Source organism: Ovis aries, chromosome 1 (genome assembly GCF_016772045.2).
Source record: "Ovis aries strain OAR_USU_Benz2616 breed Rambouillet chromosome 1, ARS-UI_Ramb_v3.0, whole genome shotgun sequence".
Lineage (NCBI taxonomy): Eukaryota > Metazoa > Chordata > Mammalia > Artiodactyla > Bovidae > Ovis > Ovis aries.
In genome coordinates, this window is record NC_056054.1 from 98,204,329 (window position 1) to 98,228,494 (window position 24,166).

Genomic DNA, 24,166 nt, shown 5'->3' on the forward strand with positions numbered 1-24,166 from the left:
TCATGCTGCAACTAAAGATCCTGCATGCTGCAACCAAGACCCAGCACTGCCAAAATAAAACAAAACAAAACAAAAAACCTCATGATCTTAATGCTAAAAAATACACTCTGTCTTGTTTTCCAAAGGTTCGAAGTTTCCAAATAGAAGGAGTAGACTGATGCTTTCCACAGCAGGTCTGTTGGGGGTCACTGAGCTAAATGAATCACAGATCTTACCCTTTATATTTGACAATATATTTGTATTAATTTTCAAATAATTAAGACAATGAAATATTGTATCTCCACAAAAACCTTCAAGCCCTTCTAAACACCCCATTGGTAGTGCTTATTACTGTCAGCTCACTACTTTATAAGTGTGGGCAGAGCAGTATCAGGTCAGTGAGTAGAAAAAGGAGCTTCCACTCCTGCATTTTAGTATTTTCTACCGTCAGTGAATAATCTTCCCTATACAGACATACTTTGATCATACTTCCTGCCTAAGCACATGACTTGCATTGAATAGGAAATTCATGTGAAAAAAAAATAATGGGGACATAGGGTAGTGTAATTTAAACTGAAGGGATCAGAGGCAATAGTAAGGGCAGAAGAATGGAGAAAAATGACTCACCTTCAGTGGGAGGAATGAAAACAGTGTGGACCTTCTGTTCCTTTGACAGACTCTCAGAATCCCATTGGACCCCAGTTGTCTTAGGACTGTTCTCAATGTTGTCTTCACACAGGGATCACATGGGGAACTCTAAAATACTAATGCCTGGTCCCTTCTCCCAGAGACCCTGTTTTATTTTTATTTATTTATTTTTCAATTTTTATTTTTACTTTATTTTGCTTTGCAATACTGTATTGGTTTTGCCATACATTGACATGAATCAGCCACGGGTATACATGAGTTCCCAATCCTGAACCTCCCTCCCACCTCCCACCCCATATCATTTCTCTGGATCATCCCCATGCACCAGCCCCAAGCAACCTGTATCCTGTATCAAACATAAACTGGTGATTCGTTTCTTACCTGATAGTATACATGTTTCAATGCCATTCTCCCAAATCATCCCACCCTCTCCCTCTCCCACAGAGTCTAAAAGTCCGTTCTATACATCTGTACCAGAGACCCTGTTTTAATTACTCCCTGTCTATGGAGAAGGCGATGGCACCCCACTCCAGTACTCTTGCCTGGAAAATCCCATGGGCAGAGGAGCCTGGTGGGCTGCAGTCCATGGGGTGGTGAAGTCGGATACGACTGAGCAACTTCACTTTCACTTTTCACTTTCATGCATTGGAGAAGGACATGGCAACCCACTTCAGTGTTCTTGCCTGGAGAATCCCAGGGGCGGGGAGCCTGGTGGGCTGCCATCTATGGGGTCGCACAGAGTCAGACATGACTGAAGCGACTCAGCAGCAGCAGCAGCAGCAATATATAGATAAGGTTGAAATGTACTGATAAGAGGTCATGTGCTGGCCCTAGAAGGCTCAGGGAACCAGAGTTTATCCCATCCACCTCAGAAGTCCTTTCTCCACACATTCTTAGCTAAATTGCAAAATATCTAAGGGCAGAGGCAAGAGGTTATATAACTCTGTTTCCTCATCATCTAATATAGTCTGAGGTCCAGAAATGTTTATCCAATAAACCATTATTGATTTTGTTTTAAAGATGCAATGTCATCCTCATTTATCACACGGGAAAGCAGGAGTAAAGGCTGAAGGTCAAAGGTTTCCATGTTGGTTGTGCATTAGAAATAACTAGTGGAGAATTTTATTGGCACTCCAGGCCAATAAAGCCAGAATCTGGATGGGCTGATAGCAGTATTTGCTAAAGTTTATTCAAGTTCCCAGGTGACTATTCAGTGTGCAGCCAAAGTTAACAGCCACTGCTCTATAGTTAACCTTCTAACTTTGTATCCATTCAGTTGTCTTTTTTAGAGGGAGATATATTTAAGAAATTAAAAGATCTATCCATCTAAGAGTGGTTATTACTTAATTTTATATTTTAAATCAAAATGTATTAAATATGCCTTATTTTACATTATATTGTATCAATATGGTACCTTTGTATAACATATACACTTTAGAACTTTACTACTCAAAATGTAATTATCAGCAGGAGCAACAACACTTGGGGGCTTATTTGAAATATAGCATCTAAGCACCACCCCCAGATTAATGAATCAGAATGTACATTTTAGCAAAATCTCCAGTGATTCATTTTCATTTTCAAGTTTGAGAAGCACTGCTATGGTATGCATTGAGATTTTTAAAATTTAACTAAAATTAAACTAAATTTAAAATTAAAAATTATTCTACAGCATTGCATACTTATTAAAACCTCAACATTTCCCAAGCAATTTATCATTTTAAGCCACTTTGTTTATAAAGTAATACTGTAGTAATGAACGTTAAAGCGATATGTCTCACGTCACTACCTATGTTTCACACTCAGTCTGACCTAACATTAATGAAGAGGTCAAGAAGAAAGGCATGCATACTGAATCCCTGAGACCTATTACAAGAAAGAAAATGGAAGCCCTGAGTCCCCAGTGACTTACTGGACACCTCGTAGCAACAGTGGAATTCCAACGTGCTTGGGATGATCTTATATATGAAACCTCCAATGAAATTATAAAAATGTGAGAGGCGTAGGGTGGGAGAAAAGGCTCCAAATAACAAGCAAGGAGGTGAAAGAAAAGCAGATCTCAAAGGAATGTTTGAGGAAACCAGCATCAACATGTGAAACATGCTTAATCTGCAATTAACAAATGTTTATAATACCTCAGACTTCACAACTGTGTAACTGGAATATGTGAAAATGAAGGTCTATTTCCACAAGCAGTCTAAGCAGCCACCCAAGAAATTTTCCATCTCAAGGATTCATTTATAAAATGCAAATGTTTGGTGCCTAATACATGCCAGGCATGCATGGCCTTTGGCTCTAGAATTATAGTGGTGTGTATGTGTGTGCATATAATATATGTAAAAATATGTGTTATATATAATAGACATAGATGTGGTCTGTCTTAACAGAAGTCAGAGCATTACGATGAAATATAGCTTATTTATTTTCAAGTAAGCAGTTTATAAGGTGTTGAAATTTTGCCAAGAGTATCATCAGAACAAACTTCAAGTTGAGTTTTTAACAGAGAAGTTTAAGCCACTTTGGAGACAAAAGCTATAAACCTGATAATCAGGTAGGATGGTGAACCTTCAACCGATTTCTTACCCAATCAGTAGTTGCTTAGGATGCTTACCAGACATCAAATGTGTGGGCCCCACATTTGGCCTACTGAATAACAACTGATGTGTAGCACTTATTGTGCCACTGTTACTAGTGATGACATAATTATTCACTTACCCTCCTACAATATCTCTGTGAAGGGGGTATCTCCTTCTTAAAGATGATAACATAGAGGTACAGAGAGGTTTAATGATTTTCCCCGAAGTCACAGTAATGCTAGTAGGTGCAGACACAGGATTTGAACTCAGACTGTGCTCTTAAACTCTACACTATGTTGTGGCTGGGTTTCTAAAGTAAAATTTTCTATTGATTACAAAATATTAATTAACAGTCTTTTCAGCCCACGTGCAAGACTGATTATGACCGAGGCATGGTGGTGTGCTAAGGGGTATTCACCCTGGATCTGAATGAGAACTACTGTCAGAGCTAGTCACCAAGACAGAGCCAAGATGCAAAACAGCGGCGCTGTTGTTCAACTAAGGAATACTGTGAAACCACTTTAAAGTAACTGGCAAACACTATGTTTGTCTTTATGAAACAGGAAACAAAGCTGGACACCTTAATACCATTCACTGGCTCTAAAAAATGAGCTGAAAAGCAAACCCAATGGATGTTGCTTTGGAGGTAGTTAAGGAGGTTAATATTCTTTAACATATAATAAGCTTAACTATCATTTAAGTTAGATGATACCTTATTATGTTAGTTGCAGGGCTGGGTGTGCATATTAAAACAACAACTTTATCTGTGCAGGACAAGAAAATGTAGTTGCATGCACCCTCTGGCCTCCTCTGAAGATATGACTACTGATTTGACTTCTCAAGCAAAGAAAAAGTTCAAAGAATTTTTTGATTCTTTCAAGCCAGATTTTATATCCTATTCAGGGACTGGAATTATTATAGAATTGTTTAAAGTTACTAGAATTTTTTAAAAGGAAGGAAGGAAGGAATAAACAAACAAACAAACAAAACAGTAAGATTAGAAAAGACTCAAAAGAGGAATTACTGGAAGGAGCTGTAACCTATATTCTAGATCAATTACTGATTAATGCAGACCAAGAGTAACCACTCTAAATTTTCTAGCCACTTCACATATTGTCATTTTGTTACACCCTGCCACTACAGAGATTGTTGCCCTCTTCCAGATAGTAGCAAAACTTATTACAGACACTCCCCAACTTACCATGATTCAACTTGTGATTTTTTTTGACTTTACAATAGTTTTAAAGCAATATTCATTCAATAGACACCATATCTCAAATTTTGAATTTTAATCTTTTCCTGGGTTAGCAATACTTTGTGCCATACTCTGGTGCTGCTGGGCAGTGGCAGCTTCCCCCAAGTCACAGATCAGGAGGGTAAACAACTGATCAGTTTACAACCATTCTGGTTTTCATGCTCAGTACAGTATTCAACAAATTATAAAATATTCAACACTTTATTACAAAATAGGCTTTGTGTGAGATGATTTTGCCTGTGTAGGCTAAGATGAGTGCTTTGAGCGCATTTAAAGTAGGTTAGGTGCAGCTATGGTGTTAGGGGGTGGTTTAGTCACTAAATCGTGTCCAACTCTTGCAACCCCAGGGACTGTAGCCCACCAGTATCCTCTGTCCATGGGATTTCCCAGGCAAGAGTACTAGAGTGGATTGCCATTTCTTTCTCCAGGGGATCTTCCTAACCCAAGGATCAATCCTGCCTCTCCTGCATTGCAGGTGGGCTCTTGCATTGTAGGCAGTCTCCTGCATAGCAGGCAGGTTCTTTACCAAGTTAGGTGTATTAAATGTATTTTAAGCAAAGGATATTTTCAATTTATGATGGGCTTATCAAGATATAATTTCATTGTCAATCAAAGAAGATCTGTAAATGAAAATGATCTCTGTGCCATTTTCATAGTCATCAGTAAAGGGGAAAAAAAAAGTGATATCTCTGTCCCATTTTTGCTGCCAGGCTTGGGAAAGAGGAGCTTGCATAGAACCTGAGGTGATGGTTGCTGAGAAGGGATCAGCAAACTGAAGTCTAGCAGGCTGAATCACTATGAAGCCCATCATATTTCCTGACACAAGATAAAATATCTTTTGCACCTAGTTACAGCCAGAGTTCCAAGTATTAAGGAACCAGGAGATTTACCTGGAACCGCCACAGCCCTCCGATGTCATGAGACCTTTCAAAGCAGAGGGGCTCCAAGCCTTCTTCCAGGCAGCACTTGATAGACGTGAGCCCACTCACACCTGCCCCAATCACAGCAATTCTTTTCTTGGCCATGGTCTCCAGAGATCTTCACAGGGCTGGGTCAGTGGAACCTGTCCAAAAGAAAGGATGACAAAAGATAGAAAACACACATCAATTAACATCTTTCAGTAAGACTTGGACATGGCATTAATAAAGGCTGAAACAGCAGATACCTTTGAGGAAACCAGATACCAGTGTCCTCCTAGCCACAGGGAATTACTACACCTTGGATGGGAGAGCCCTGCGGCTGCAAGACCCAGATCTGAGACCCAGAGCTGAGAGGTCGGCTATGGTACCTGAACTCAATGCCTTTGCCTCAACACCAGCAGATCCTACAGCTGCGATCTGGAGCACACTGCAATTCTGGCTCTTTTCAAAGATATATAAAGCAACAAAATACCAACATCAGCAATAGCCAATGGGGAGGGCTGTTCGGCTCCACACTTCTCAGCCAACACCCCGCCCACTCAGCCGCAACCTTTTCCCCAGCTGACGGAATAAAAAGTGGGCCAACCCAGTTTAAGCAGAAAGGATTAACCCTACAGCCTCTCGGTTTTTCAGCTACAGATGCTCGAACTCTCAAATACTCTCAGGGGGAGATCCAAGCAGCCGGAATTTCCGTCTTCCGTCGTTCGCCTCTCCCATTCACTTTGAACTTCCTGGTGTTTATCTTAAAGTGACAGACGCCTCCTGGTGAAGGGAAATTGTCAACACCACCACCAAGCAAGTCTTGCTCCAAAAGCTTAAGTGGAGAACATCTGGCTGTCGGGAGATCTGATAAACCACTTTGGGACCCCCTCGTCCACCTTTTGGCCTCAACACCCAAAACTGGATCTTTGGTTCTGTGCTTGTTATTCAGTCATTCAGTCGTATCTGACTCTCTGCTACCCCATGGACTTAAGGACCCCAGGTTTCCCTGTCTTTCACTATCTCCCAGAGATTGCTCAAACTCATGTCCATTGAGTTGGTGATGCCATCCAACCATCTCACCCTCTGTCATCTCCTTCTCCTCTTTCCTTCAATCTTTCCCAGCATCAGGGTCTTTTCTGATGAGTTGGCTCTTTGCATCAGGTGACCAAAGTATTGGAGCTTCAGCTTCAGCATCAGTCCTTCCAAATTAATAATCAGGTTGATTTCCTTTAGGGCTAACTGATTTGATCTCCTTGCAGTCCACAGGACTCTCAAGAGTCTTCTCCAGCACCACAGTTCAAAAGCATCAATTCTTTGTGCCCACCCAGGGATGCCCCCTCTGCTATTTGGGCTTCCCTCATGGCTCAGCGGCTAAAGAATCTGCCTGCAATGCAGGAGACCTGGCTTCAATCCCTGGGTTGGGAAGATCCCCTGGAGAAGGAAATGGCAACCCACTCCAGTATCCTTACCCCTACCCCCCCCCCCCCCCCCGCTGCCCCACTCCAGTATTCTTGCCTGGAGAATCTCTTGGGCAGAGGAGCTTGGCCGGCTACAGTCCATCAATTTGTAAAGAGCCTGACACAACTGAGCAACTTTCACTTCACTTCAAATGGTTCTATGCTACTGATAGAAATTTTCTTTAAAATATCCATGCACTGACCTGGGTGCTGGGGTACAGTGAGGAGTGAGTGGATTGTTTTCTACTTAGAGGAGCTTAGAGTTTAGTAGTGGAGAAAGCAATGGCACCCCACTCCAGTACTCTTGCCTGGAAAATCCCATGGACAGAGGAGCCTGGTAGGCTGCAGTCCATGGGGTCGCAAAGAGTCAGACACGACTGAGCGATTTCACTTTCACTTTTCACTTTCATGCATTGGAGAAGGACATGGCAACCCACTCCAGTGTTCTTGCCTGGAGAATCCCAGGGATGGGGGAGCCTGGTGGGCTGCCATCTATGGGGTCGCGCAGAGTCGGACACGACTGAAGCGACTGAGCAGCAGCAGCAGCAGCAGCAGCAGCAGCAGCAGCAGCAGCAGCAGCAGCAGCAGCAGCAGCAGAGTTTAGTAGGGAGGACAATACACAAACATAATTTCAAAAAACTAAAAATACTTTTAAAAGGCTCTTTTTCTCACACAGTTACCTGTGCAATTAAAAACACAAAATATCCACTTTTAAAAAGTAACAGATTTTTTCAAATCATGCAGAAAAGACCAATGTAATGATATAGGACTTCACACAATGGGTCAGAATCAGGGTCCATTCAACCCAGGAGTCTGTTTTGACAGGTGTAAGGGGTTCTGGGAGAGGTAGGTTATGGCTGATACCATGCATCTTTGTGCACCCTGTACTACTGCCTGAGTCAACTTTACTGAAGATGATTTGATGCCAATAATACCAACACTGGGTTTTGACTTACCTCACCCCAAAAGTATCCTTCCCAGACCAATGGTTATTTTTCAAGGGTTTACCTTGTATGGTGCAACAGATGTAATTGGGAATGGACGCATGTAATCCTCTGAGCAACTTCATAATGTGTGTGTTTTGGAAGTGAAAATGCAGGGGAGTACACTGGCAGTCTGGCTTTGGGCCTAGGTGTCAATCACCATATATAATTCTCCTTTATGAGGATATTTTTTACTTCTAATTTAGTCACAAGTCCTTCCATTTCTCATCTCTCTTTTCTTTGCCTAAATCCTGCCTTTACAGTTTATACTTTCATTGAACTGCTTTTAGCTGATCATGCTGCTAAGTCACTCTAGTCGTGTCCAACTCTGTGCGAACCCATAGACAGCAGCCCACCAGCCTCTGCCGTCCCTGGGATTCTCCAGGCAAGAGTGCTGGAGTGGGTTGCCATTGCCTTCTTCAATGCATGAAAGTGAAAAACGAGAGTGAAGTCGCCCAGTCGTGTCCGACTCTTAGTGACCCCATGGACCGCAGCCTACCAGGCTCCTCTGTCCATGGGATTTTCCAGGCAAGAGTACTGGAATGGGTTGCCATTGCCTTCTCCTAGCTGATCATAGCTTGTCTTATTTTGACTACTTTAAAATATGTTTAAAAATAGACCTTTGGTTTGGGAAATCATTTGGCTTTGTCAGAAAGACTTCTGCCCACAATATGGTCTGAATTATATGAACACACAGACACATACATGCACAGTGGGAAACACATGGCATCAACATAGCCTAATGGGAGAATAAAGGGAAAGGAGTTTAAGGATAAAGTTTAAATTCTCAGTAATTTTAAAAAGTGGGTTTTTTTATGTGGTTCTGTCTTTTTTGATATGGTTCTTATTTATCAAAATACCATTTATCTCTCAAGAGTGATATTAAGATAAGCTAGTCAAAAATTTCTCATTTTTCTAAAAAAGCCACTATTAACTACTGTTCTGGATTCTTTTCTCACTTTGCTTCAGAAATCTTTTTTTTATCGTTTGTAGATTTTTTTTTTTTACTTTACAATATTGTATTTAACTAGTGTGCTCACCATCAAATACCACAAAATAGAATGCCTTTTGTCACCAAATATCTTTTCTTCTGTCTAACGCTACTTTCTCCTAGAAAGAAAAAGCAGGGTCTTTTATTTTTTTCAGTTACCTAAACGCATCTTCATTGAGATTTCAAAATATTAACCTCTCATCTTATCACTGCCCAAAATTTATGGTGGTGGAAGGGCCACTGAATACTAAAGAACAAGAAGTTCTGATATAATCATCCTGTCTCTTCTACTAGACCATGATTTATTGGGTATTGGAGAAGCAAGTGACTTCCTTTGCATCAGTGAGGTGCTCAACCACAAGACCAACCCATGTCTGAGGGAGGTAATTACAAGTTGCCCAGAGATCCCTGAATTTGAGATGGATTTGGCACCTGGATGGAATTTGGAGTTGTCTCCCTTGGGGTGGGGATGAGCAGAACAGAAGGAAGAAAGAATTTTAGTGACTAGAGGGGTGTCAGACTGCTAACTCTTCATTGAAATCTGTTTTTCTCGTATTATAGCATTATAGGACTGTAGGTGGGATGGGGCTACCCAAATAACAACTGTATTTCCCAGTTTCCCTTGCAGCTACTTGTCTAAGTATGACCAAGTCCTCACTTAGGAATGTGAAAAGAGGTGACTAGGCAAGTTCTGTCCAGCCTATTTAAAAGGCACTAGTTTGCCCTGGTTTGCCCTGAACTTCTGAGCTATTTTCTTACCTGTGGCCTAGAATATTGATAACTAGAGAGACCTTTGGAAACTATGTATTGAAGTAGGTCCATCATCAGATTGAGGCTCTAAATGACTGGATCTCCTAATTTGATCTATTAATCTTGGTCAGTTATATAAGAGATAAATAAATTGCTATTTTATTTGTGCTGTTGAATTTTCAATTTTGCTTTTTAAAACTGCTTTTACAACTTTTTACAACAATTAACTTTTACAGTTAATCTTAGCATCAATATTTTTTTGGACCTGTAGCTTTTTAAAGACTGATATCATTCATAAAAGTTTTCAGTTATAAATGTGAACTTACAATAGGTACTTTTAAACATAAAATTCTAAAAAGTGTTTTAATGCAACCATTTTATATACCGGGAGTGTAACCTAAAATTAACTTATTTATAAATTGGATAAATTTGAATTTACTAGAGATTTCTAGTTATAGGAAAACTGATGAATATGTTTATAAACTGAATGGTACTCTCTCCCTACTGAATCAGTTTTACCATTTCAGAATAATACAAGAATTACCTTTAAAAGTTGGTATTTTAAAATGTAATTTTATTTTAATGCTCTACTACTTTCACCATCTTGTAATTAATTACTTTCAAACTTGGCATGGATGTCGTTTTTAAATTCTTGTGAAACGTTTTAAACCTTAACTCAAATTTTCTCTCTATTTGGGCTAACTGCAAATTTGCAAGTGAGTATATACAAACTCAGATTTCCCTGGTAGCTCGGCTGGTAAAGAAGCTGCCTGCAATGCAGGAGACCCCGGTTCGATCTCTGGGTTGGGAAGATCTCCTGGAGGAGGTCATGATAAACCACTCCAGTATTCTTGCCTGAAGAATCCCCATGGACAGAGGAGCCTGGCAGGCTACAGTCCATGGCATCACAAAGAGTCCAACATGACTAAGCGACAGCACAGCACATATATATGCTCAGCTTTGACTAAAGTCTTTCTACAGGTGAAGGGCAGGCAGAGGACATGCTGGGGTGTCCTGTTTCAACTGTGTTTCCTATGCATCCAGTGCGGCATGCCATGCTCTTGTGCACAAAAACAAGCAGTGGAAGACCTTCCCTTTGTGATTTTCAGAGACGATTGGAAACACGGACTATAAACCCATCAAAAAGATTTAAAGATACTTAAAAATACCATTAAGAAAAAAGCAGGTGGAACGTCGCCAATGAAGAAATGGCTGGGTTCTGTAAAGTTAAGCAATTTTAATAAATTGTTGAAAATCGGAATACATTTCCCCATAGAAACAATATCTTTTCCCATGGTTAAGGCCCTGGAAATGTTGTGAAAACCAACTGAGGCACAAAAGAAAGTTAAAATTCTGGATCAGTAGGGAATGGAAATTTTGTGGTAATGGCTCATTCACATAGAGAAGAACAACAGTCGTATCAGATGAGCCTATGGGGCTCTTGTCTTTCCGTTCATTCCTCAGACACAGGGTCCTGCTGACCTGCACATCAGAGACTGTTGAGATGTGGTCTAGGGTAGGGACAGTGCAGATCATGAGAAGTAGATGATTCTAGGAACGGTTCAGAGGTAGAATGGCCGTCAAGATGGATGTGGAGCAGAGGAGTTGTACAGAGTTTTCTTGTGAATGTTCCCAGCCAATACCCACCTCTAGAAGCAGGCATTGTTTTCTTTTATCACCATAGATTCCTTTCATTTTTGTTTGTTTTTTTATTACTGAGGTGTAATAGACATATATTTAGTTTCTGGTGTACAGAATTTATACATCTGAATATATTTGTATATGGTGAAATGGTGAAATGATCACCACAATAAGTCTGGAGAACATCTGATACTTTAATTTGTTCTTGAACGTCATATAAATTGTACAATATATACTTTCTGTGCTTGGAATCATTACACAATGTAGTGTTTTTAAGTTTTATCCATTCTCTTATTGATGAATATTTGGATTATTTCCGCTTTTTGGTGTAATGAAAAAGGTGTTTTATTCTTAAACAAGTCTTTTTTTCTTTTTGAATTTCTAGTCTCAGTTTTCTTGTGTGCCCAAGTGGAATTGCTGAGTCATAGGTAGGAATAATGTTTAACTTTATAGGTAATAGGTAGGTATAATGTTTAACTTTAGTTGACACTGCCAAAAAGTTTTCCAAAAAGGTTGTGCCATTTACACACTCACTAGCAATATATAAAAATTCTAGTAGCTCCATAGCCTCTCAACACTTTGTACTGTTACCCATACTTGTGGGCATGTGGTATTATCTTATGGTGTTTTTAATTGGAATTTCCCTTATGACTGATAATATTGAACCTCTTTCCACTTAATTTCTTGGCCATTTATATATCTTCTTTGCAAAGTGTTTGTGAAAATCTTTTGCCCATTTTAAAAAAGCTCAGTGGTTTTAGAATTGAGTTGTAAGAATTCTTTGTGCAATCTGGTTTCAAATCCTTTGCAGATATATGTATTTCAAATTTTTTCTTCCAGTCTGTGACTTAACTTTTTACTTTCTTTTTAAAAATAGTCAATTATTATTTTTTTTTTTTTTTTGGCTGTGCTGAGTCTTCATTTCTGCACGTGGGCTTTCTCTTGTTTCCGTGAGTAGAGGTTACTCTCTAGTTGTGGCGCACAGGCTTCTCATAGCGGTGGCTTCTCTTGTTGTGGACAACACTCTAGGACATGCAGGCTTCAGTAGCTGTGATGCCCAGGCTCAGCAGTTGTGGTACATGGGCTTAGTTGCTCTGCAACATGTGGGCAGGGATGGAACTGACCAGGTTGCATTCCTGACAGGGATGGAACTCATATCCCATTGTAAATGGTATTATTTTTACATTTTCATATTTCAGTTGTTTGTTACAAGTATAAAGAAATACTATTAATATTTGTATATTGACTTTGTATCACATGGCCTTGCTAAATTCACTTATTCTAGTAGTTTGCATGTTCCTTGGATATTCTATGTACACGATCATGTCATTTATGAGTACAGTTTTACTATTTCCTTTGCAATTAAATTTTTTTCTCTCCTATTACACTGACAGGAATTCCAATACAGTGTTGAATAGAAGTGGTGATAACAGATAACCTTGTCTTGTTAGAGGGAAACATCCACTATTTCACCATTGTGATGTTATTTGTAAGTTTTAGGTAAATCATTTTTATCAAATTGAGAAAGTTTCCTTCTATTTTTAGTCAGCTAATAGTTTTTATTATGAATGGGTGTAAAATTTTATAAAATGCTTTTTCTTTATCATTTTTGGTTGTTGTTAAATTTTAACTAATTAATTTATTTTTATTTTGACTGCACTGGGTCTTCATTGCCATGTGGGCTTTCTCTAGTTTCATCCAGCAGGGGCTAATCTGATTGTGGTGCATGGGCTTCTCATTCTGGTGGCTTCTCTTGTTGCAGAGCACAGGCTCTAGGGTACAGGGGCTTCAAAAGTTGTGGCATGTGAGCAATGTGGTTATGGCACATGGACTTAGTTGCTCTGCAGCATGTGAACTCTTTCTGGACCAGGAGTCAAACCCATGTCCCCTTCATTGGCAGGCAGATTTTTAACCACTGGACCACCAGGAAAGTCCTTTTGCATATCTTTTAAGATGATCACATTGTTAAAATTATATTGAATGATTTTTTTAAGTGTTAAGCCAGTTATGTCTTTCTAGAATAAACTCACAAAACCATGATATGTATCATTCTTACATAACACTGTATTTGATTTGTTAGTATTTCATTTGGAATTTTTTTCCATCTATATTCTTTGTTTCTTTCTTTTTTAGTTTGGCCATGCTGGGTCTTCAGTGTGGTGCAAGGGCTTCTCTAGGTTTGGTGCTTGGGCTACAGAGTGCATGCTGGGTCGTATGAGTCAGTAGTTGCAGCTCACTGGCTTACTTGCCTCAAGACAGATGGGATTTTATTTCTCCTTGTGTGTGTGCTAAGTAGCTTCAGTCATGTCTGACTCTGTGTGACCCCATAGACAGCAGCCCACCAGGCTCCTCTGTCTATGGGATTCTCCAGGCGAGAATACTGAAGTGGGTTGCCAGTGCCTTTCTCCAGGGGATCTTCCTGACTGAGGGATACAACCCACATCTCTGATGTCTTCTGCATTGTAAGGCGGATTTTTAACTATTGAACCACCAGGAAGTCTCCAGGGATATTAGTCTGTAATTTTTTTCTTGTAATGTCTTTGGTAGGTCTTTGGCATTAAGGTTTGTTGGCTTCTCTGAAAGATTTTTTCTGGAATTGTTCATCACTTTCCTTAAAGTTTGGTAGCATTTACCAGTGTAACCATTTGGATCTGACATTTTTGTTAATGGAATGTTACAAATTATGGACTTAATTCATTAAAAGTTACAGGATTATTCAAAATTTTTGTAAGTTGTATTTTTCTAGAAAGTTTCCCATTTCATCTAGGTTGTCAGATTTATTAACATAAAGTTATTCATGAATCCTCATATAATTTTTTAATGTATGCAGCATCTATAGTGATATTGCCTCTGTCATTCCTTTTTAAAAGAAATTAATTAATTTACTTTAATTGGAGGCTAATTACTTTACAATATTGTGGTGGTTTTTGCCATACATTGACATGAATCAACCACAGGTGTACATGTGTCCCCCCTTCCTAACCCTCCTCCCACCTGTCTTCCCACCCCATCCTTCTGGGTTGTCCCAAAGCACTGGCTTTGGGTCCCTACTTCATGCATTGAACTTGCACTGGTCATCTATTTTACATATGATAATATACATGTTTCAGTGCTATTCTCTCAAGTCATCCCACCCTTGCCTTCTCCCACAGAGTCCAAAAGTTTGTTCTTTACATCTGTGTCTCTCTTGCTCTCTTGCATATAGGGTCATCATTACCATCTTTCTAAATTCCATATATATGCATTAATATACTGTATTGATGTTTCTCTTTCTGACTTACTTCAGTCTATATAATAGGCTCCAATTTCATACACCTCATCAGAACTGACTCAAACGAGTTCTTTTTTATAGCTGAATAAACCAGTCCATTCTGAAGGAGATCAACCCTGGGATTTCTTTGGAAGGAATGATGCTAAAGCTGAAACTTCAGTACTTTGGCCACCTTATGCGAAGAGTTGACTCATTGGAAAAGACTTTGATGCTGGGAGGGATTGGGGGCAGGAGGAGAAGGGGACGACCCAGGATGAGATGGCTGGATGGCATCGCTGACTCGATGGACGTGAGTCTGAGTGAACTCTGGGAGTTGGTGATGGACAGGGAGGCCTCGCATGCTGCGATTCATGGGGTCGCAAAGAGTCGGATACGACTGAGAGACTGAACTGAACTGAGCTGAACTGAATATTTCATTGGATATATGTACCACAACTTCCTCATCCATTCTTCTGCTGATGGACATCTAGATTGCTTCCATGTCCTAGCTATTGTAAACAGTGCTGCAATGAACACTGGGGTACATGTGTCTCTTTCAATTCTGGTTTCCTCAGGGTATATGCCCAGTAGTGGGATTGCTGGGTTGTATGGCAGTTCTATTTCAAGTTTTTTAAGGACTCTCCGCACTGTTCTCCATAGTGGTTGTACTAGTTTGTATTCCCACCAACAGTGTAAGAGGGTTGCCTTTTCTCCACACCCTCTCCAGCATTTATTGTTTGCTTTTTAATGGCAGCCATCCTGACCCGCGTGAGATGGTACCTCATTGTGGTTTTGATTTGCATTTATCTGATAATGAGTGATGTTGAGCATCTTTTCATGTGTTGATTAGCCACCTATATGTCTTCTTTGGAGAAATGTCTGTTTAGTTCTTTGGCCCACTCTTTGATGGGGTCGTTCATTTTTCTGGTATTGAGCTGCATGAGCTGCTTGTATATTTTGGAGATTAATTCTTCGTCAATTGTTTCATTTGCTATTATTTTCTCCCACTCTGATGGCTGCCTTTTCACCTTGCTTATAGTTTCCTTCATTGTGCAAAAGCTTTTAATTTAATTAGGTTCCAATTGTTTATTTTTGTTTTTATTTCCATTACTCTAGGAGGTGGGTCATGGCCTTGTCATTTTTGATATTAGGTATATCTGTTTTCCCTCTCACTCTTTTCCTTATTAATTCTGTCATTAAATCTTATTAATGTTTTTAAAGAACAATCTTTTGCCTTCATTGATTTTTTCTATTTTATATCTGTTTTCTGTTTCATTAATTTCTGATTTTCTTTTTATCCTCTTTTTGCTTGTTGAGATCATTAATTCATCAAGTTTCCATTAAAGAACTACTGCAGCCACATTTCACAAATTTTGATGTTGTATTTTCATTACTGTTACTTCCAAAATATTCTATAATTTCTATTGTAATTTCATCTTTGATGGATGAGTTATTTAGAAGTAAGTTACTTAATTTCCAGATGATTTGGGATTTTCTAGATATGTAACCAAGCAGGACCCTATGGGTCATTCTCCTGACAACCCCCTTCCTCATATCCTCTGTTTTAGCTCCTCTGAAGTATTTAGATAATTATATCTGACACACGTTTCCTAAGTTGCTTTACAGATGCTAAAACTCCCACCAAATGGAAGAAATTAACTTGATGACCATAAGCCTGTAACCTGTAGACCTACTGGGGCCTACGGATTGATAATGTTAACCCCTGTGACACCACCCTGTTATCTCACCATCAGCCAATCAGAGAATTCTGCAGGAGCTGGTCATTTACGATGGGTTGCCACTCCCTCACCTTGTCTTTAAAATTACATTGCTGAAACCCATCAGGGAGGTTAGGCTTTTTGAGCACTATTCCTGGGTTCCTTATATGCATGCATGCTAATTAGATTGCTTCAGTCATGTACAACTCTGTGACCCCATGGACTGTAGCCCGCCAGGCTCCTTTGTCTATGGGGATTCTCCAAGCAAGAATGCTGGAGTGGGTTGCCATTTCCTCCTCCAGGGTTCCTTATATGGCACCTTACAATACATGCTGCAATTTGCTTCATCACAACCTGGTGTCAGCAGACTGGCTTTCCTGTGTGTAGGCAAGTGGACCCAAATTTTGGTTCGGTAATAGATATCTTATTGTTGTTGATTTCCATTTTAACTTTTCTGTGGTTATTAAGAACACATTTCATGTGATTCTAATGCTTTGAAATTGGCTACTAGTTTTATGGCTCAGTATATGCTATATTTTGTTCATTGTTCCATACGCACTTGGAAAGATGATGCAGAAAGTTTCCTACAAGTATCAGTTAAGTTGCTTGGTATTGTTATTCAAGTGTTCTATATCCTTACTAATATTTTGTCTGTCTGTTCTATTGATTACTGGGGAGGTATGTTAAAATCTCCAACTCTAATTCTAGGTTTGTCTTTCCCATACAATTCTGTCAATTGTTTGCTTAATAAATTTTGAAGTTATATTATTAGGTGCATACACATTTAGGATTATGTATTTCTTCTATGGAATTTATCTTCTAATTATTATGAATTTCTTTTTTCCCCTCTGTTACTTCTTCCTTAACATCTTCTTTGACCATTAATAATATAACTGCTTCAGTTTTCACATGGTTGCTCTTTTCACAGAGTATCTTTTTCTGTGTTTTATTTGCAGTTACTTATATTTAAATCAATTATATTTAAAGTCTCTTGTACTCAGGATATTTTTGGGTCCTTTAAAAAAATAGTCTGAAATCTTTTTCTTTTAAAGAGCTATTATTGTTGTTTAGTCACTAAGTCGTGTCTGCTTCTTTTGTGACCCCATGGACTGTATTCCGCCAGACTTCTCTGTCCGTAGGATTTCCTAGGCAAGAATACTGAAGTGGGTTGGCATTTCCTTCTCCAGGGAGTCTCCCCGACCCAGGGATGAAACCCGTGTCTCTTGCACTGGCAGGCAGATTCTTTTACCACTGAGCCACTTGGGACGTCCTAAAGAGCTGCTGCTGCTAAGTTGCTTCAGTCATGTCCAACTCTGTGCGACTCCATAGACAGCAGCCCACTAGGCTCCTCTGTCCCTGGGATTCTCCAGGCAAGAACACTGGAGTGGCTTGCCATTTCCTTCTCCAATGCATGAAAGTGAAAAGTGAAAGTAAAGTCACTCAGTCGTGCCCGACTTAGCGACCCCATGGACTGCAGCCGACCAGGCTCCTCCATCCATGGGATTTTCCAAGCAAGAGCACTGGAGTGGGATGCCATTGCCTCTCCATCCTAAAGAGCAATTAGTCTATTTAAATTCACAATTACTGATATGGTTGGCTTAAAGTATACCATATTTGCCTTTTAATTTTTTCCATCTGTTACTTGTTTTTGTTGTTGTTGTTTCTCCTTTTCAGCTTGCTTTCAGGTTAGTCAAGTATGCTTTAGTTCTCCATTTTCCCTCTTTTATTGTCTTTTTACATATATACTGCTGCTGCTACTGCTAAGTCACTTCAGTCGTGTTCGACTCTGTGACCCCAGAGACGGCAGCCCACCAGGCTCCCCCGTCCCTGGGATTCTCCAGGCAAGAACACTGGAGTGGGTTGCCATTTCCTTCTCCAATGCATGAAAGTGAAAAGTGAAAGTGAAGTCGCTCAGTTGTGTCCAACTCCTAGCAACCCCACGGACTGCAGCCTACCAAGCTCCTCCGTCCATGGGATTTTCCAGGCAAGAGTACTGGAGTGGGTTGCCATTGCCTTCTCCAATATATACTTAGTATTACTCTAATGATTACAACATGCATCCTTTATTTATTACTTTCTATCTTGAAATGGTACTTAATCATTTGACAGTGTACTAAAGCCTTACAATAGTATAATCATAATTTTATTGATCTTTCCTGAATATTGTGTTATCAATGTCATATATGTTATGTCACCATGTTATGAACCTCATGATATATTGAAAGTATTGTTTTAAGCAGCAAATAGTCTTTTAAAAAGAGTTTGAAGTGAAAATTTTGAAATGTTACCATTTATACCATATAAAAATATCAAATTCTTGGGAATAAACCTAACAAAAGACATACAAATCCTCTATGTAGGAAGTGGAAAAAATATTGGAAGAAATTACAGAAACCTAAATTAGTGGCGTAGGATACCATGTTACAAGTCAATATTGCAAGGATGTCAGGTCACTGCAATTCAGTCTTCAGATTCAATGTAGTTCCAATCAGAATCTCAAGGTGTAGAAATGTGTGTGTGTGTCTGTAGCTGATTTTAAAAACTTAGCCTCAGTTCAGTTCAGTACAGTCACTCAGTCGTGTTTGACTCTTTGCGACCCCATGAATTGCAGCACACCAGGGCCTCCCTGTCCATCACCAACTCCCGGAGTTCACTCAGACTCACGTCCATCAAGTCAGTGATGCCATCCAGCTGTCTCATCCTCTGTCCTCCCCTTCTCCTCCTGCCCCCAATCCCTCCCAGCATCAAAGTCTTTTCCAGTGAGTCAATTCTTCTCATGAGGTGGCCAAAGTCCTGGAGTTTCAGCTTTAGCATCATTCCTTCCAAAGAAATCCCAGGGCTGATCTCCTTCAGAATGGACTGGTTGGATCTCCTTGCAGTCCAAGGGACTCGCAAGAGTCTTCTCCAACACCACAGCTCAAAAGCATCAATTCTTCGGCGCTCAGCTTTCTTCACAGTCCAACTCTCACATCCATACATGACTACTGGAAAAACCATAGCCTTGACTAGACGGACCTTTGTTGGCAAAGTAATGTCTCTGCTTTTGAATATGCTATCTAGGTTGGTCATAACTTTTCTTCCAAGGAGTAAGCATTTTTTAATTTCATGGCTGCAATCACCATCTGCAGTGATTTTGGAGCCCAGAAAAATAAAGTCTGACACTGTTTCCACTGTTTCCCCAACTATTTCCCATGAAGTGATGGGACCAGATGCCATGATCTTCGTTTTCTGAATGTTGAGCTTTAAGCCAACTTTTTCCACTCTCCTCTTTCACTTTCATCAAGAGGCTTTTTAGTTCCTCTTCACTTTCTGCCATAAGGGTGGTGTCATCTGCATATCTGAGGTTATTGATATTTCTCCCGGCAATCTTGATTCCAGTTTGTGTTTCTTCCAGGCCAGTGTTTCTCATGATGTACTCTGCATAGAAGTTAAATAAGCAGGGTGACAATATACAGCCTTGATGTACTCCCTATTTGGAACCAGTCTGTTGTTCCATGTCCAGTTCTAACTGTTGCTTCCTGACCTGCATACAGATTTCTCAAGAGGCAGGTCAGGTGGTCTGGTATTCCCAGCTCTTGAAGAATTTTCCACAGTTGATTGTGATCCACACAGTCAAAGGCTTTGGCATAGTCAATGAAGAAGTAATAGATGTTTTTCTGGAACTCTCTTGCTTTTTCATGATCCAGTGGATGTTGGCAATTTGATCTCTGGTTCCTCTGCCTTTTCTAAAACCCACTTGAACATCTGGAAATTCATGGTTCATGTATTGCTGAAGCCTGGCTTGGAGAATTTTGAGCATTACTTGACTAGCGTGTGAGATGAGTGCAATTGTGTGGTAGTTTGAGCATTCTTTGGCATTGCCTTTTTTTGGGATTGGAATGAAAACTGACCTTTTCCAGTCCTGTGGCCACTGCTGAGGTTTCCAAATTTGCTGGCATATTGAGTGCAGCACTTTCACAGTATCATCTTTCAGGATTTGAAATAGCTCTGCTGGAATTCCATATGTCATCAGGCAAATGCAAATTAAAATCACGATAAGATAATACTACGTATCTATGAGAATGGCTAAAAACCAAGAACATTCATGACACCAAATGCTGACAAGGCTACAGTGCTACAGATACTCTTTCATTGCTGATGGGAATGTAATATGGTACAACCACACTGCAGGTTTCCTACAAACTATGCATATTCTTACCATGTGTCTGGCAATTATGAGTGTCAGTATTTACTTGAAGGAAGTGAAAACTTTCATCCATACGTAAACTTGCACTCAGATTTCCATGCTGAGCCCCCAGCCTAAATGAGGTATGTGTGTGTGCTTAGTTGCTCAGTCATTTTGGACTCTTTGCCACCCAATGGACTGTAGCCCACCAGGCTTCTCTGTCCCTGGGGATTCTCCAGGCAAGACTACTGGAATGGGTTGCCATGCCCTCCTCCATGGGATCTTCCCAACCCAGGAATTGTACCCAGGTCTCCGGCATTGTGGGTGGATTCTTTACTGTCTGAGTCACCAAGCAATTGAGGTATAATTGACAAATATAAAATTATATATATTTAAAGTATATTCCATAATGATTTGCTGTATTTATACATTGTGAGATGATTACCACAATCAAGTTAATTAACACTTCCATCACCTGACATAGTTACTTTGTATGTGTGTGTGTGTGTGGTGAAGAATGCTTTACATTTACTTCCTTAGAAAATTTCAAGTATCCAATACAGAATTATTAATGATCACATATTATATACATATACCATGCTGTAAGTTAGATCCTCAGGACGTATTCATCTTATAATGGAATGTTTATACCCTTTGACCAACATCTTCACATTTCCTCTATGTTCTAGCCCCTGGTAACCACCATTCTATTCTATTTGTATGAGCTCAACTCTTTTTTTTTAGATTCCACATTCATGGTATGTGATAGCATACAATATTTATCTTTCCCTTCTGGTGTATTTCACCTAGCATAATGCCTTCTAGGTTCATCTGTGTTGTCAAAAATGACAGGATTCCCTTTTTATGGTTAAATAATACTCTATTGTTATGTGTATATAACATAGTTTCTCCATTTATATGTTGACAGACACTTAGGTTGTTTTCATACACAGCCTATGGTGAATAATGCTATAATGAATATGAGCATGCATGTCTCTTCCAGATACTGGTTTTACTTCCTTTGGATACACATGAAGAAGTGGAATTTCTGGATCTTATCATAGTTCTATTTTTAATTTCTTGAGGAGCTTCCATACTGTTTTCCATAATAGCAGTATGAATTTACATTCCCACCAACAATGTGCAAGAATTCCCTTTTCCCATAAAATTGCCAAAATTTTTTATTTCTTACATATATTTCTTTTGATAATAGCCATTATAACAGGTATGAGGTGATATCTCATTATGGTTTTGATTTGCATTTCCCTGATTGTTATTGGTTCAGTTCAGTTCAGTCACTCAGTCGTGTCCGACTCTTTGCGACCCCATGAATCGCAGCATGCCAGGCCTCCCTGTCCATCACCAACTCCCAGAGTTCACTCAGATTCATGCCCATCGAGTCAGTGATGCCATCCAGCCATCTCATCCTCTGTCATCCCCTTCTCCTCCTGCCCCCAATCCCTCCTAGCATCAAAGTCTTTTCCAATGAGTCAACCCTTCTCATGAGGTGGCCAAAGTACTGGAGTTTCAGCTTTAGCATCATTCCTTCCAAAGAAATCCTACGGCTGATCTCCTTCAGAATGGACTGGTTGGATCTCCTTGCAGTCCAAGGGACTCTCAAGAGTCTTCTCCAACACTACAGTTCAAAAGAATCAATTCTTCGGCACTCAGCCTTCTTCACAGTCCAACTCTCAAATCCATACATGACTAGTGGAAAAACCATAGCCTTGACTAGACGGACCTTAGTCAGCAAAGTAATGTCTCTGCTTTTGAATATGCTATCTAGGTTGGTCATAACTTTCCTTTCAAGGAGTAAGCGTCTTTTAATTTCTTTGGTAATGAGCACCTTTTTATATATCTGTGTGGTGTTGGAGAAGACTCTTGAGAGTCCCTTGGACTGCAAGGGGATCCAACCAGTCCATTCTGAAGGAGATCAGCCCTGGGATTTCTTTGGAGGGAATGATGCTAAAGCTGAAATTCCAGTACTTTGGCCACCTCATGCGAAGAGTTGACTCATTGGAAAAGACTCTGATGCTGGGAGGGATTGGGGGCAGGAGGAGAAGGGGACGACAGAGGATGAGACAGCTGGATGGCATCATGGACACGATGAACGTGAGTCTGAGTGAACTCCAGGAGTTGGTCATGGACAGGGAGGCCTGGCGTGTTGCAATTCATGGGGTCACTAAGAATTGGATATGACTGAGTGACTGAACTGAACTGAACTGACCATTTGCATATTTTCTTTGGAAAAAAGTCTATTTAGACTCTGCCTATTTTAAAAATCAGATTGTTTGTTTCCTTGCTATTGAGTTGCGTGAGTTTCTTATATATTTTAGATATCAACCCCTTATCAGATACATGGTTTGCAAATGTTTTCACCCATTCTGTAGGTTGTCTTCTCATTTCTTGGTTATTTCTTTGCTGTAGAGCTTTTTGGTGTGATGCCATCTTCCGGGAGCCAGTGTGAGGAACTGCACCTGTGGCAAAGGTCTTGAGGAAGGAGGCTTGGCATACACAAGTGCGGGATCGAGCCTCAGGAGACCCCCTGTTCCCAAGCATCTACCCCCAAAACCAGAGCCTGCCTACTTTACTGCTTTCTGCTCTCACCTACACCTCTGACTTTATGGGGGGCTATCCCCCACCACCTCTCTCTGTAAAGGAGTTAACTTAGGACTCCAGATAATAAATCTCCTGGGCATGACAAGAGTGTCTCAGGCCAAACCTCTCTGCTGGCAGACTAGCTTGTGTGACAGGATTATCCACACTCTTGCTACTACGTACATGATTATTTACAACCTATCAACCATAAACAGCACAGAGAGTTTGGAGTATTTTGAAAGTCTTAGTTAGCATTGGATTTTTCTAAAGATAAAACTCATGTTGGTGCAGGGTTTCATTGCTGAGTTAATGATTGCTGCCAGGCCTCCATATCCTTAGGCACCTGGGAGTATGTTAATCAATGTAATTGGAATGTAGAAAAGGAAATATAGTAGTTTTGATGTTAGCAATACTAGACTTTTTGAGTTAATGAATTTTCTCTTTTGTTATAGATCACTGTACTCCTCTTGCTTTGTTTTAAATCACTGTGTCCTTGCTATGTAAAAATGTAACTTTATCACTATCTTAAGACTAAATAGATCTTAAGGGGAACAAGTTTTCTGATCGATTAACCTTTATCAATGGAAAGAAAGGTGGGGCCATAAAAATGTTAATCGGTTTCCAGACCAGAAGATATTGTAAAACAAATGTAAGACCCTTGTAAGAACAAAGATATGCTGAGAACACATTTATCTCTATGTATAACTAAAAGTATAAAAGTGGATTTGGAAAATAAAGAAACGGACCAGTTCCTGGAAAGACTGGTTTCCCCCTTGTGGTCTTTTCTCATTCTCTTCTTTTCTGGCTGAATTCCCATCTGGAGCGTGGAGGCTCGCCATGTCTACTTACTTGCCCTGGCTTCTAAGACCCACGTGAGAGGGAGCCCAAGGCGGGGCACCCTCCGCTATTCAAGCAGGTGCGGGTGGCCTACATAGATGGTGCAAATGCCTTGTCTTGGAGTTTTACTGGTTTTTCATGTAAACCAAGTTATTCAGCCTCTTTTCTCCACTTATTTTCCTACTACACTATTTCTTTGTAATCTCCCTCCATATCCTTAATTAAGCAATTAATTCCTCAGATGCTGACTCCGTCCCTGCTTCAAATTCCTTGGATCCACCGGGGCTGTATCCCGGCAGTCATCCCAGTTGTTTATTTTTGCTTTTATTGCTTGCACTTTTGGATTATCTAAAAAATCATTGCCAAGACCAATGTCAAGGAGATTCTCCCTATATTTTTTTCAAAGAGTTTTATGA

The 24,166-nt window shown here is 40.0% G+C and overlaps 1 protein-coding gene across 6 annotated transcripts in view; it reads right to left on the minus strand.

Annotated features, from left to right (window-relative positions):
* The window catches only part of FMO5 (flavin containing dimethylaniline monoxygenase 5), a 58,534-nt gene extending 52,464 nt beyond the window's left edge, over window positions 1-6,070 (minus strand). For 2 of the 6 annotated variants that reach the window (XM_012179729.5, XM_012179718.5), the window contains exons 1-2: window positions 5,624-5,807; window positions 5,349-5,521 (exon numbers count right to left, since the gene is read on the minus strand). In XM_012179729.5, the coding sequence (XP_012035119.1) occupies window positions 5,349-5,483 (135 nt within the window). In that variant the 5' untranslated portion in view covers window positions 5,484-5,521; window positions 5,624-5,807. Of the gene's footprint in view, window positions 1-5,348; window positions 5,522-5,623; window positions 5,808-5,854 lie in introns of those variants that run through there. The other 4 variants (XM_012179728.5, XM_004002399.6, XM_027973876.3 and 1 more) reach the window with 4 other exon arrangements.
* Window positions 6,071-24,166: the final 18,096 nt, after the last annotated feature.